Consider the following 15,355-nt stretch of genomic DNA (forward strand, 5'->3'; position numbering starts at 1 on the left):
GTTTGTACTCAGTCCAATAGGAATGCTGATGTTTACCATTGTAAAGTGCGGTTATGGAGTATGAAGGTAATTAGGCGTCATTTGTGGAATTTTTGATTTTCAATTTCATGGTATCACCTCTAAATTCAATCTTTTCAAATTTTATTATGAACGACAAAAAATGCAATTATTATATTGAAATTTTTTAATTTTTAACTAAAATTATATAAAAAGTATAAAATAGTTAACATATTTTCTAAAATTTTTTAAATGTTTAAGAAGCAGAAACTATTTTTTGAATTAAATTATAAGTAACTAGATATCTTAAATATTTCCAAAAATTAAAAAATTTCTCGAACTTTCATGTAATTTTAAAACTGATGAGCCAACTTTAAATTATGCAAGCACTATCCTTTTTTTTAATAGTTATTAAATAATTTTGACGAAATCGTTTGCCTGGGTGTGTTGGGTAAAGTAGTTTCATCTGTATCATAGTCATCAGCGTAGAATCTTACACCGGCATTGGCTTCAATCTCATCGAGAAGAATCAACTTGGATTCCGTTGGGTACATCTCCTTTGTTAGGATTTTCAATTGATCCAGTTTCTCGGGAGTGTGAAGGTCTATCAAAGTCAGGATCATTTCCGAGCTTTCCACTTTGTCTAATAAAGATGGATTTGCAATATTTGAGCTTCCGGCCGGTGATTTGAGTTCGTTTTCTTTCGATAGATTACTCAACCATGGTTTTTTATCAGAAACTTCATTTAGAGATTTGTCCATTTCTGAGAATTTGGTCATTGTCGCCAAAGAGGATGAAGACCCCATCGTTAAGTAATCCTGAATGGATGATTGTTTTGATTTTGTCGGCATATATTTTTGCGAGTATGACGGTTTTAAAAGTAGAGCATCCGGTTTACGTCCTGATTTTTTGTAATGTTTATCAAATACGGCTTTTATTTGCTGTTTGTCCACGTGTGACGAAAGTAAACTTAATTTCAAACTCGTTTTTCTCCGCTGCTCTAAAAACTTAGCCGCGTCTGTGTCCACCGTAGTAAATTTTCGGACCTACGAAATTGTTTTTATGTTAATATTTTAACATCTTGACGCTCAATCAACTTTCAAATCAATTTATAAAAATAAAAAAAAAACAATAAAAAGAATTAAACATTATTGATGTTATATTTATGATTGAATTAGATTTCAAAACTGCAAACACTGACCGCTGATAAATCAGGCCTGTAAAGATTCCTATAAGATATCCTTCTGCCAAGAAACAATTCATTAGCATCTCTCAAGGATATCGTCTGCAGTGAAAGGGCCACCAAATTCGGATCGATAGTGAGTGGAATTTTTTCAAAGAATGGTCTAATGGAAAGTGGGATTAGCTGTTTGTTTGTAAGCTCAATATTCTTATGAAATTTCATAATTTGATTGGGTGTTCTTATTGAACTGGCTACGGCAGAGGGAATTATCGTGCCATCTGGGGAAGACGATAATCTCTCTGGTAATTTTCCAAAATCAGTCATACCCGGCAATAATTCGCCTTTTTTTTCCGGTTCAGTTACCGATATAGAGATCCTAACATTCTTCTCATCGTCATTCTTTTTGGAGATTTCTTCTTCTCGATGCTCCGAAACTTTTCTCGTACGATCGATGTGAGGCATGTTCCTGAAGGAAGTAATTTTTTGCAAGGAAGTTGTAATGGCGTCTGTTTCATAAATTTTAGACATTTCATCAACGTAGAGATAATTTTTTAATATCTTTTTAAGATCGGTGAGAAGATCAAGTAAATTTACTTTATCTTTGTACATAATCAATTGTGTCCTGAGAATGCTTTCAATGAAATTTTGTTTCTTAGCTATTTCTTTGAGCTTCGGGATCCAGTATGTTTCGAATAGATGATTTACGTAATCTCTGTTGTAGGTGCTGGATATATTATCTTCTTCAACTATTTCTTTCACTTCTGCCTTACTCACAACGGAAATATTTGAAAATGTTGAATAATCTATATAAGGTCTAACGTTTCGCATTTTTTCTTTCAATACTTCATCGACGTAGTTTTTCTCAAACCCCTTTGACAAGAATAAAAGTTTGATTTTATTGTAATTCAACTGTTGTAAGATATTTTTGATTTCGTTCAGTTCATTCTCTGAAATTTCTTCAACGGACTTTTCCGTGTAGAGCTTGTATACATCTTCAATCGCATTGAAAATGACGATGGAAGGATGGTGACGCTGCCTGCGTATTGGGTAAACTTCCAGGTGTGATGCCAGTGATATGGAAGAGGAGACAGATGGTAAGATTTTGCTGTTGGACGTGTGTTGCTGAGATGTGGATGGATCGACTTGAAGTGTCTGCTGAGAAGGTGGCTGATAGACTGCTTGCTGAAAAGGCGGTTGCTGTTGCTGATGTAATAAATCTTGTTGCCCTGAGGGCTCTTGCTTCAATTTTTGATCGGACATTTCATTATTTGCTTTCTCATTTTTTTTTACCTTACTGTCTGTTTTTGAAACTTTTGAAATTTTAGAACGTTTAGATGATTTTGAATGAGTTTTTGTTTCCGCAGGAGATTTTCGTTCTGACTTTAGTTTATGTTTAAGTGAAACGCTTTTTGTGTCCGCTCTTGAAGATTTTGCAAACTTCGATTGTTTTGAACGTTTTGAAATTTTTAATGATTTAATTCTTGATTTGCCTTGCTTCTCTCTGGGCTGCAAGTTACTTCTGAAAAACTCTGAAGGCTTCGAAAATTGTATTATCTCTTCTGGTTTTGTAACAGTTTCTATTTCTTCTTCCTCTCTTTCATTTTTCTGTAGATATTTATTTTTGAAATAAATAAGTTTTTATAAGCACCTTTATATTCTATGTGTCTAATTTTTAAATTTAATGCCAATAAAACGTTGCGAAACATTTTTCTTTCATTGTTAATTTTGTTTCATTCAACTACTTTGGTACTTTGGATAAATTTGAAAAACACACATAATCCAATAATATTTACTTTTTTATTGAAGGAAAGTTTTTCTTCACTACTATTTGTAGCAGGTTCATCCTTAGAAACCTTCCTGTAGGATCCGTCACACAGAATGTACACGGAGCGAGTTTCGTCCGCTTCCTCTCCCTGTAGGTCCAGGATGTCGGGAGTGTTGGTCAGCGAGTCGTGTCTCTGTTTGCATTTGATGCCCAACTCTTCGAGCATCTGGTGTTTGTTCTTCTTCAAATAATGATAGCCTATTTTTGACAAATCAAGCTGTAAGATAATTTATAAAAAATTTTAAATTTAAGATGCTTTTCGTTTGAATTCTTTAGGAATGCAGAATATTTGACTGAAGTGTAATGCTACAACTTTTATGAACAAACAAATTTACTAGTTATTCAAAAAGCAATTCTTGGATGGCAATTTATTAAAAACTTGTTAACATTTATTAACAAAATATATCGATACTCAAACTTGAACTTTTATTTATGCCAACTAACCTTTATTTTATCGTTTGCGTTTTTCACAAATTCAAGCGTCGTATTACTTGCTTTTGAAAAATCTTTTGGAAAATAACATTTAACAATTATTTATTTTAAATTATTATTCAATTGTCGCCCTTAAAAAAATAATTGTAATAAATAAATTCAAATGATTTTAATGAAAATTTTAATAAAGCATTTGTTTGTTTGTTTGATTGATTGATTGATAATAAAAATATTCACCTGGGCCAAGGAGCTCTTCAAAAAATGACAGCATCTTCTCTTCCAGGCCTTTCCATCCCATGTAATCAATTTTATTTCTGTGCATGTTGGAACTGCGAAGGAAACTTTGTCTGACGCTAACATTTGTAGACATTACAGTTGGGGTAGGTACTTTTTTGTTAATCGAAACTTTCACAGTTGACGACTGAACACTCATTCTGCTGGCTATGGTTGACCGAAGATGTGCTATCACTTTGCTTATTTCGTTTTGGATGTCCGCTCTTGATGGCTTTCGATTTGGGCTAAAAGTCAGATTACTCCAACTCTCGTTATTTCTATTTGTGTTTGTCTCTTTAAAATATTTTTCGTATATTTGAGATGATCTAGAAAAAATGTTCACGGGTTCAATGTTCTTGTTTGACAAATATTCATCTCTTGCATTGTTGATGTTGTTCACATTAGTTTGACCGGATTTTTTCAAATTTAAAGTTTTCCTATTGTCAGCCAACCTAATGTTATTTCTGATTTTGTTGGATGAACTAACCCTGCCAGTCTTCTGTAAGTTTTTACGACAATCAACATTTTTTTCTATTTTATCAGTTTTATCGGAAGTTGTTGAAATTGTTTCAATGAAAGGGTTTTGGCAGTTAATGGTTTCAATTTTTTTTTTAAAGACCCTAACATTTTCGTTCTTATCTTCAAACCCATCATTAGCAAAATTTTTGTTGTTGTTATCTCCATGTCGAGAGTTATTGTTGGCGTCGCGAGTTTGACTGTTATTATTGTGATTTTTTTTCAAGAGTTTGAACTTGTTGGTTCGACCGCTGGACCGACGGCGTAGTTTGTAACTGGGCAGACTTAACACGCTTTCGCGCGTGCGCTGGTTGTTAGTAGCCTCGGAGACAAATAAATTTGTAGAAAACTCTTCAGCCATAATCAGCATAAAGTGTCGTTCGTTGTTTTTCAGACCGGCGGCCTTCCAACAAAAAACCAAATCGGCAAAAGTCTTACAAAAAATTTGAATTGCCAGTACGCAGGCCAAACGCGGGTATACCTTCAAACGTTTTTTTGAAATTAGAGCCTCAATTGTTGACTTATTTCTGAGAGCAAGAAATATGTAGAGTAGTTTTGAAACGTTGAGAACCAAGTTCGCAAAGTCGTGTATATAAAGAAGAAGGTGATCGATGTTTCCTCTAACTGCATGTGTTAATAAAAACGAACAAAACCCGTGAACTGATTTAAAAATTTTAAATTCATAATTGACGTGACCGTGTTCAAATTGTGAAGATTTAAAAGTGCTTTCAATAGACATGTTGCGTGGTTTTATATTAATTAAATTAGAAATAAGTTTCATGGGAAACTCACTCCCCAATTGATTTTTAATTTGCAGGTTATGATGCGTAACACTAAAATTAGTCAATGGTTTATGCTTTCGCCGAGCTACAGTTCGACTCTTGGAATCTGAGAAACGTACCAGCATATTTTTTTTCTTCGGATAAGCTTCCAATATGCTGTCAGAAGTGTCGACCAGAAGTCCCAGCACACTTTTTGGTCGATACGCAAGCTCTAGCAAGTCTTCTTCAAGATGCCCAAATTTTAAGGAGAGGCCTTTCGAAAAAAAAACAAAATAAATGAAGATGATTTTTATTAATCTAAATTAAATTGTCAACGTTAAAGTTGTTTAATATCATTGAAACAATTCAATTAAAATAATTTTTAAAAAATAGTAAAACGACTCAACCTTTTTGAAGCAGATCCATCTGTTTCATGTGTTTAAACATATTGTAGGGTTCCCTGTGCGGGTTGGTGTACTTCTCGTTTTTATATTTTGTATAAGTAGCTGGCTCTTCTTTCGTGAACTCGTTGAAATAATCGTTCATAGCGTAGACGGCATTTTTAATTAACAGGCGAGACAATGAATTGACGGTTTGGACAGCCAACTGCTCTAGAAGTTTGTTATCTTTGTAAACTGCTACTGAGTTTCTTTTGACAGAAGTTTGTGGATAGGAAAGGCTTTTAATTTTTGACTGTTTTCTTATTGATTGTGTCTCGTGTGGCAATCGCTTTCTACAGCCTTTATTTATTTCCAATTCTTCTAGCCTTTTTGCATAGAGAATATCAAATAATTTACCTTTTGAGTTTTCAGCGTTTAGGTTCAGTTTAATCTTCTTGGATGATTTTTTTCTTCGATAAAAATTTTTTATTGCTTGATGCTTCAATCTCAAATATTTAAATTTCATAGGATTAGGTTTAATGTGGTCAGGCGTTTTGGATGTATTTTCTGGAACGTTACGCTCGGCTACTTTGGAATCTTTTTCCTTATTGGCCATTTGGAAACAATTTTGTGGCTGACACTCGTCATGTCGGTTGACCATGCAGTCCAGTCTATTCAGAAAGATCTGACAGTGCTTAAAGAGTTTTTCCCATTTTGCTTTAGACTGCAATGTTTTTATGTTAGTTTCAGATAATAGTTTAAATTAAGTAGAAAGATTGTTAGTTTGTAATTGAGTTTGTTACAGATTTACAAATAAATATTAGAAATGTTTATATAAAAAATATATATTGAGTATATTCATGGAATAGAAAGTATACAAAAGTATATATTAATACTTACAAATTCATTTAGCACATCACTTTTGTGAAGCATGAACGAAGCTTCCAACCTAGTGAACAAATCTACAAACAAATCATAGAAGACTTTTTCTTCCTTACTTTTGTCAAATTTTTTGTTCATCATGTCTCGATAGAATTTCTTTAACGTTTCATCCCTTTGTGGCTGTGAAGATTTCACGCCGGGTAAGGACTTCTTACTTGGTGCAATAAGCTTCGGTTCACTTTTTATGCTTTTAGTCAAGTCGGAATGTGTCTTCTGCTGCGACTTATGCGACTTAATCGAGTGTTTGCTTACGTAGGGATTTTTCAGATCATCTTGAAAGTAGGAAGTTTTAATGACCATTTCATGCTTTGCTTCAACGGAATCGAGCCTGACTTTGCTGATTTTTTGACTGCGTTCGCCACCTTTTGTTCGAGTGCTGATCCTTCTCGCAAGTTTCCTTCTCAAGTACGATTCACTTAATTTCACTCGGTCACTAATTTTTTTTTGGTCTTCTTCGACCATCTCTTTGGATTTTTCTTTCGTTTCCAAATCTTTTTCAATAATGTCGATTTTTTTCATTTCTGACTGATCAGCGAAAGGCGGACTTTTTTGGAGAGGTTCATGTGGGGCACTGATCACTGCGTTTTTTTCTTCAGTCTGTTTATTCACTCTTAAATTTTTAGGTTCTTGCCTGTGCTGTTCTGGATCAATCTTGTAGTAAAATTTGTAGTACTCGCGAAACACATCCTTCAATACGGCCTGCTTGTTGTTTGAAATGTTAATGTTGTTACTTTTATTTCTACTGTTGAGGTTGATTCTTCGATGGCTGTTGTACCTGTCCTCATAATATCGGTAGCCATTGGGTATCTCAGTTGTCTCATTCACATTTCTATACTCTTTCAGAGTCACGTTGTATTTGCCCATGTAACTTGTTTCCACTTGGAAAAAAGAATTTTTGTGAGATTTCGCCTGAGATTTGCTTTTTCTTTCATCATTATTATAGAAAGTATTAGTATTTATTGGGAAATTTTTGTGTTTCTCATTTTTGAAACAAGAATTGTCGCTTTTATTGATATTCTTTTGTTTGAAAAATTCATTCTCATAGACTCCATTGTTGGTTTTAACTTCTTTATATTCAACATTATTTTCATTATTACATATCTTGTTGTTATCATTATTTTTATCAGCATTACTGTCATTTTCATTTTCCAGATCATCATCATCCTTTTCAAAATCGAAATCATATTCATTGTCATCATTTTTACCACCTTCATCACCAACATCATTGTCTTCATCACGATCGTCGACCAAACATTTTTTTGAAAATGTCTTAACTTTCATCAGAGCAGGGGCAACTCCAGACAGTGAATCACTGTCATCATCGTTGTCACCTTCTTTTAGACTATCGTACAGTCTTTTGATATCGTTCGAGTCATAACCATAAGCAGCTAAAAAGGACGAGTTCAGTTTATTGGATGCGGTCATTTGTGATCGTGATTCACAACGATTCAAACGTTTTTAATCGAGTTCTATTATTAAAATTGTTTTTAACAAAATTAATTTTTAAGGAAAATTATTTGATTGTATAAAATTTAACTTTCACTCTACCAAACTTAACGGAAAAATATTGAATTTTTTTCAAATTTGCCAAAACATTGTTTTGTTTAGCATTTGCGTCACATAAGCATTGAATTAGAAACCATTTAAATTTTTTCTCTGCCGAAATGCGTGATGTTTTAAGTTTGTATACCTATATATTTATATTTTTACATGTTTAGACTGAGGAAAATCATTGATAGATTGATAGATGTTAGTTAAGTCGTTAAACAATGCATAAATATCTAAATCAATGAATGACTAAATGCAGTGAATGAATAAATGATTGGTAGATTAAATGAATGAATTAATGAATTAATTAAACGAATGAAAAAAATCTCTTTTATGAATACCAACATTGGATTGATTTTTTTAATTCAACTTTATATTACTGACTCTTTTCTCACAGCACTTGTTTATATATTTATTACTTTCGTCATCAATATTACAACAAACAAATTATATGTTTATATGAATAAATATATATATATATATATATATACAAATGATTGTATGTGTGTTTGTGCGTATATGTGTGTGTGTGTGTGTGTGGTGTGTTTTGTAATTACTATAATGTTGACAAAAATATAAATTTATTATATTTATTATTATTAAATTTAAAAATTTTATAAATTTAATTATAATTATGATATATTTAAAATAAAATTAATAATATAATTAACGGTAATTTTTATATGTAGTATTATTATTATTATTTTTATTAATATCATTATATGTTTAAAAGTTATTGTAGTTAATATGTGTCAGGACATAGATGAAGTTTCACCTCAGGGTCTGTCTCTGTTCGAAATAAAAAAAACTCGAAACACAAAGCGTTAACAAATTTACAAACACAACTCGATAATTATACATTAAACGTTCAAAATTATGAACGAATGAATTGATGAACGAATGAATTGATGAACGAATGAATTGATGAACGAATGAATTGATGAATGAATGAATTGGTGAATGAATGAATTGATGAATGAATGAATTGGTGAATGAATGAATTGATGAATGAATGAATTGGTGAATGAATGAATGAATAAATGCAGTAAGTGAAGGAATGAATGAATGAGTGAAAACATGAATGAATGAGTGAATAGGTGGCTGGATGAACGAAAGAACGAACAAATGTATGAATGAATGAAAAAAAATTAAACATTTAAATTGTTGAAGCCTGACGAATTGTTTTAAGCACAAATATATATATATATATATATATATAATTACAAGCTTTCATTCATATACATACAAGTACAAAACGATATATAAATAGCTATATAAGACCATAATTAACGCAGTAATTTATGAAAGCTACCGAATTTAACGCAAAGAATTCGGTAGATATCTTAAATTACTGTTCTTATTTATATACACATGTAAATGTAGCAAGGGTACCATATTTTATACAATTTTGTATGAATTCTACCGAATTGTTGGCATTACATCTATTTAAACTGATAACTTAAATGATAACTGATGATGGATAATAATTCTATTTTCAATAAATTGAACAATTTCTTGAAGATTCTAGTAAGGAAAATCGTAAAGACAAACTTTAAATTGATTAATGCCAACAATTTAGTAAAATGTATATGTATTATAGACATACATATATAATACACATATAAACAAAAATGTCTATACATAATACATGTTTATAAATTTTACATAAAACATGTTAATAATATTATACATTTCAAAATATAAAAACTTGTTATTTTTATTTACATTTAAAATATCAAATTCATATATATTTATATATATATATATATATATATATATATATATATATATATATATATATTAGGAACAAGTTAATTTTAAGTGTGCTGATGTTTGGATGATGACAATAATTAACATGAACAATGACGATGAATATGTGTTTGTTTGTGTGTGTTTGTTTGTGTGAGAGTGTGCGTGTGTGTGTGTGTGTGTCTTCATTATTCTATTCATATTTAACTTGATACATTTTTATATACAGGCGATATATATGTATATATATAGTGGCCTTTGATGAGCTTTTTTTCAGAAAACAATATGATATGGCAATAACAAAACGTATGACGACGATTTTCTATCATTTTTGTAATCTCAACCAAATTGAACGAAACCAATTACAGACGTATTTAAAGATAACAGTTTGAAAAAATTCCAGAATGATTTTAACGTAACGAAAATGATGAAGATGGCTATGTTGTTGGTGACAATCGTTCTAATCACACGGGCATGCTGTTCAGTTTCAATTCGGCATCATCACTATCTGCACCGCCATTCACATCGTCCTCATCATCTTCACTCTCATCATCATCCTCATCATCGTCATCGTTATTTTTGTTGTTGTTATTAGATTGACCGACACCTATGTTGTTGTTGTTGTTGTTGTTGTTGGGTTTCGTGACGTCATCAACGTACTGGACACACTGCAGGGACTGCCTGTTGCTGTACGTACCACCCACTCTAGTGCCATAAACCACACCCCCACCCCCAAATCCGCTGTCATTATCATCGCCGCTTGTCGTGACGTCACCATCATCGTCGTCGTCGGCGTCGTCGTCGGGGTTGTAGCCCATGTTCTTGCGGCTGAGGAACATGTGGATCTCGTTGAAGGAGGGCCTCAGAGGGCCGTCCCTGCACCAGCACATGCCCATCATGTCGTATATTTCGCGGGGGCAAGATGGCGGCTGACTCAACGTCACGTGATTGGATCCTCTCGACGCAGATATTGAATTTTGTGACCCATTTAAGTGTGGCACGCCCTGACCGAGATTGATGTCCTGCTTTTCCGTCGAGTTCACTTCCGGCTGACTCATCAGAAGAGCGTGGTTATCGATGACTTGCTGGTCGGTCAGTTCATTGAATGGCCTTGACATTGCCAGGGTCAATATCTCCCAGAGGGTCACTCCGAAAGACCAGACGTCGCTTTTTGATGTAAATTCTCCCTGAATGCATTTGTGAAAAGGTGAATAGATACGATTTTTTTTTCATTGCAATTTCATGGTTAAATTTGTTTCTATATTGTTAATTGTTAATATTATCAAAAAATCTTAATTAAATTTATTATTAATAATTATTCTTGATCATTTTCTTTTCAATTTAAAAAAATTTTTCATTAGCTGATCAGAAAAAAATTATTTCAAAGCTATCGTCGTACCAGGAGCACTGATTCCCAAGCCATCCAACGGATTGGCATTGGCGTTTGACCTTTGCCTCCGTAATAATCGGACTGTTGAATATGTTAATGTTGATTATGTTAATGTTGATTATGATAATGTTGATTATGTTAATGTTGATTACGTTAATGTTGAAAATGTTGATGTTGAATATGTTAAAGTTGAATATGTTAATGTTGAATATGTTAAAGTTGAATATGTTCAATCTTGATGATGAATATGTTAATATTGAAAAAGTTAATGCTAAACATTAATGTTATTTCCGATTAAATAAATGTTGTTGAGCAGAAATATTGAAAGATGAATTAATAAATAGAAATAATAATAAAATATAATGTAATAATAGCAACAATAAAAATCTCAGTAACCAAAACTATCCAAATCACCATCCCAACCGACATAACCAACAAAAACCCCCACCTTATAGAGGTCAGAATAGGAGCCGAGGTCAGAAATCTTAACAGACAAGTGCCTGCCCACCAAACAATTTCTCGTGGCAAGGTCCCTATGAACGATGCCCGTCTGTTCCAGGTACTTCATACCGGAGGAGACTTGCGTCGCCATGTAAATCAAACTTCCGTAGCTGTGAGGTATTGGGTAGTAGGGGTGGTGGTGTTTGTGTTGTTTTAACGTAGTATCGTACCATACTTGTAGTATTACCTTGTCTTGTATTAGCATTTTTTTTCATATTTTATTCATTATGATGCCCATAAGTAAGTACTTTTATGCGCATTATTAATTAGAAAAATTGAAAAAATGTTTTGATAAATTTTTTTACAAACTTCAAACAAACCTCAATGGCTTCACCCGCCGACTACCTCTTCCTCTGCTTCCGCCCTTCCTGCCCCAGGCTTTAACCTTTGACTTCATGAGGGAACATTCGCTGATGGATCGCGACCTCAGAAATTGGTTCATGACCCCGTGACACGTGTACTCTATAACAACGAAGTAGGTCATGTCGTCCACGCTGTGGCAGGAGCATCCCAGGATGGCCGCGATGTTCGGATTGGTCAACTGAGAAAGGACGCGGATCTCTTGTAGGAAGTTGTCTCTGATTGGTTGGTTGGTGGGTGACTGATTGGTTGGTTGGTTGGTGAAATTAATTGGTGATTGATTGCCTGGTTGGTTCGTGAAATTGGTGACTTATTGGTTGATTGGTTGGTCCGTGAAAATAATTGGTATTGATTGGCTGGTTGGTGAAAGTAATTGGTGACTAATTGGTTGGTTAGTTAGTTGATTGAGAAAATTAATCAATAACTCATTGATTGATTGATAACTTAATGATTTATTAATTGATTAGAATAATCAATTAATTTTATCATACAAAAAATCACTTTCAACAATTAATAAATAGAGCGTTTAAATTTGAATGCGAAGAATGCCCGTAAACGCTAGAGAGCGCTTCAATACCTTCTAAACATCCCTTAAACATTATCATTCGAGGCAGTGTAAAGATTCAATAAAAATGAATTTTAAAAACGCAACCATAGTTATTTTTAGCAACTTGAAAATCCCAAAATTCAAAATAATGACCCATACAAATTATCCACCCAGTGTATGTATGACTCACCTCATCTTGATGGATGCGTTTCCAGAAAGAATCTTGACTGCCCCAATTAATTTCTTCGGACGAATCAGGTTGCTTGGATATAGGTCATATATCTCTACGTCACACAAATGAACCTTCGAATTAATCACAAGTGTACTTTTGAGATACTATATCACACCAAATCTTGTAACTAGTGATAAATCACAAACATATAATCCATTTATCTTCATTCAAATGTTAGTTTGTTTACGTATCTGCCTATGTTTATATCTTTCGAAGGTTTTTTAAATCCTGCAATTATCCTCAAAGTTATAACGATCATGTGATCGTTACACCATCGCAAACAACGTCATATGGTGTTGTCAACATTTTTTTTTAGATCAAACTTTACGTTTCAAAATTAAACATTATTAAATTTTCTCAATTAACAATTCAAAATAAGTTTAATTGGTTAATTAATATTAATTAAGTTAATTAATATTAATTGAGTTGATTAGTATCAGTTGACGTACTTCTCCGAATAAGCCCTCTCCAAGTTTCTCGACCAATCTCAATTGACTCCTAGCCAACTGGCGCACCCCAGGAACCGCCATTCCCATGAGGTCGTCACCCGATTCGACCCAGTTTTGTGTCCTTAGATTGGTCGACGGATCGGTCAGCTGGTGCGGGGATCGATTCTTATTGGTTGTCGAGAAGGAAGGGGGTGGAGCAATTCTGTATTGCTCTGGTACGGCGTACGTGGAGGTGTTCGTATCTGACTGATAATCTTGATAATTGATTGGTTGATTGATTTAAAAGTTATTTGGTTGATTGATTGATTGACTGATTAAAAAATTGATTGATTGATTTAAAAGATGATTTTGATTGAACAACTACTTGACCGAATAATCAAATAATAATGTTTATTAAATAATTTTTACATTTTTATCCATTCATTTCAGACACCCACCCGATCAATAACTAATTTGTGAAAGTGTGTCTATTCAGCCAAACTCATTCATCGAAAATAATTAGTTAAAATTTCATAATTCTCTCTGTTACTCAAGTCAATTATAATCATTAATGTAGTTGTAATGCGTGATGAAGTTAATTTGATGTAGCATCTTTCAATTAGCAACAAGACAGTAATTAATGTTACCTGTATCATTAAAGGGAATAAGCGGAACTTCAGGTAACTCCCTCTGACCAATCAATCTCATGGAATATGGGTCACTGGTTCCATTTTCCGGTTTCTGATTGGTCAGTGTATATTTCAGTATTCTATTTGTGTCGTCAAACTTTTTTAAGGTGAGCGTAGTGGCGATGGTGGTCGATGTGGTTGATGAAGTCGTCGTGTAGTTGTTATTACTGAAACGCATTATGTTGTTGTTGCAAGTGCTGTTGCTGTTGTTGTTGAAGATGGTGTTGTTGTATGTAAAGTAGCCATTGCTGTGCATCTTGGTCAGTGGGATTTCGTCCTTGAGGTTAAAGGTCAGCTTTGGGTCGTCTTCGTTTGATAACTTTTCTGACGTTTTTTTATTCTGCGTTTGTGAATATGTGTATGTCAGAATGATGTGCTACTTTGCTGTTGGGTTTGTCGGTTGGCTGATTTTTATATTGTTAGTTTACTATTTGATGGATTGTGCTTATTTTCCAGACAGAGTATGAATATTTGTTAATTTGTGTGTGTATGTGTGTGTTTGTGTGTAAGTGTGTGTTGTATGTGTGCATGTGTGTGTGTGTATGTGTGTGTGTGAGGATTGAAGGCTTTCCCACTTGCAATGAGTGGAAGGATTGTAGGGCAGCGACCCTTTTAGAAAAATTATATTAAAAAAATTGTGAATTAACCTGTAACTTTAGCTAAATTAACAAAAGTTTCTGAGGTGTTTAACATTTTTGTTACATGGAAAAAAAATTGATTGATTGATTGATTGATTGATTGATTGATTGATTGATTGATTGATTGATTGATTGATTGATTGATTGATTGATTGATTGATTGATTGATTGATTGATTGATTGATTGATTGATTGATTGATTGATTGATTGATTGATTGATTGATTGATTGATTGATTGATCGGTCGATCGATCGATCGATTGATCAAAAAATCTTCGTCAACTTACGTACAGACTTTAAACCTTAAAAGTGTACTTTAAAAGATAGAAGTGCACGAATTACTTTGGATTAATATTACCAAAAAGTTTCTGGAGCCATGTAGACAAACTAATGGTCTGCATGGATCATGAGTGTATTGAAAAATTTGCAATTCAATTGCGCATTTAGAAGCTCCAGCAATTTTATTTATCACATGTGCAGTTTTGAGGAACGATTAATAGGATGATAGCAATGATGTCGATTGTGATGATACAATGATTTATTACACCAATATTATGGCTTTGATGGCAATCCTCTGATTACATCAACACCGATTTAATGTTTTAATAATTTTTTTTTCTAAACAAGTTTATTCCACGAAGCGCATGAAAAAGTGTGTTGACAATGTTACTTGCTAATAATAATAATAATAATAATAATAATCACATTAACATTATAACATTAAAGTTGACGTTTCAACCTCCTTCATACATTGTAGTATTAAAATCTACTAAAGTTGACAATGATGATGAAGATGATGGTGGTGAAGAGGATGATGAAGAAGAAGATGATGAAGAAGATAATGATGAAGAATATGGTGACAGATTCACTACACCATTAGCAAATGAACAAGAATGACATTGAGAAAAAAATTACATCAACTTCGATAAGTTAATTAATTATATTTAGAACAACATGATGTTGA

General features: G+C 33.1%; 2 protein-coding genes across 2 annotated transcripts; both read right to left on the bottom strand.

The window, feature by feature from the left end:
• Positions 1–398: 398 nt before the first annotated feature.
• Positions 399–7,734, bottom strand: HELRODRAFT_183380 (hypothetical protein; the record flags this gene model as incomplete). The annotated part of the gene is made up of 7 exons (XM_009012410.1): positions 399–1,043; positions 1,199–2,785; positions 2,974–3,222; positions 3,450–3,511; positions 3,675–5,261; positions 5,395–6,091; positions 6,268–7,734. The coding sequence occupies 7 exons, from the start codon at positions 7,732–7,734 to the stop codon at positions 399–401; spliced, it is 6,294 nt and encodes a 2,097-aa protein (XP_009010658.1).
• A 2,693-nt stretch (positions 7,735–10,427) lies between these two features.
• On the bottom strand, positions 10,428–12,077 carry HELRODRAFT_141185 (hypothetical protein; the record flags this gene model as incomplete). The annotated part of the gene is made up of 5 exons (XM_009012411.1): positions 10,428–10,561; positions 10,661–10,793; positions 11,006–11,077; positions 11,445–11,607; positions 11,890–12,077. Coding segments are annotated over 5 exons (690 nt in total), but the record flags the coding sequence as incomplete, so codon positions are not given.
• Positions 12,078–15,355: the final 3,278 nt, after the last annotated feature.

Source organism: Helobdella robusta (assembly GCF_000326865.2).
Source record: "Helobdella robusta unplaced genomic scaffold HELROscaffold_105, whole genome shotgun sequence".
Lineage (NCBI taxonomy): Eukaryota > Metazoa > Annelida > Clitellata > Rhynchobdellida > Glossiphoniidae > Helobdella > Helobdella robusta.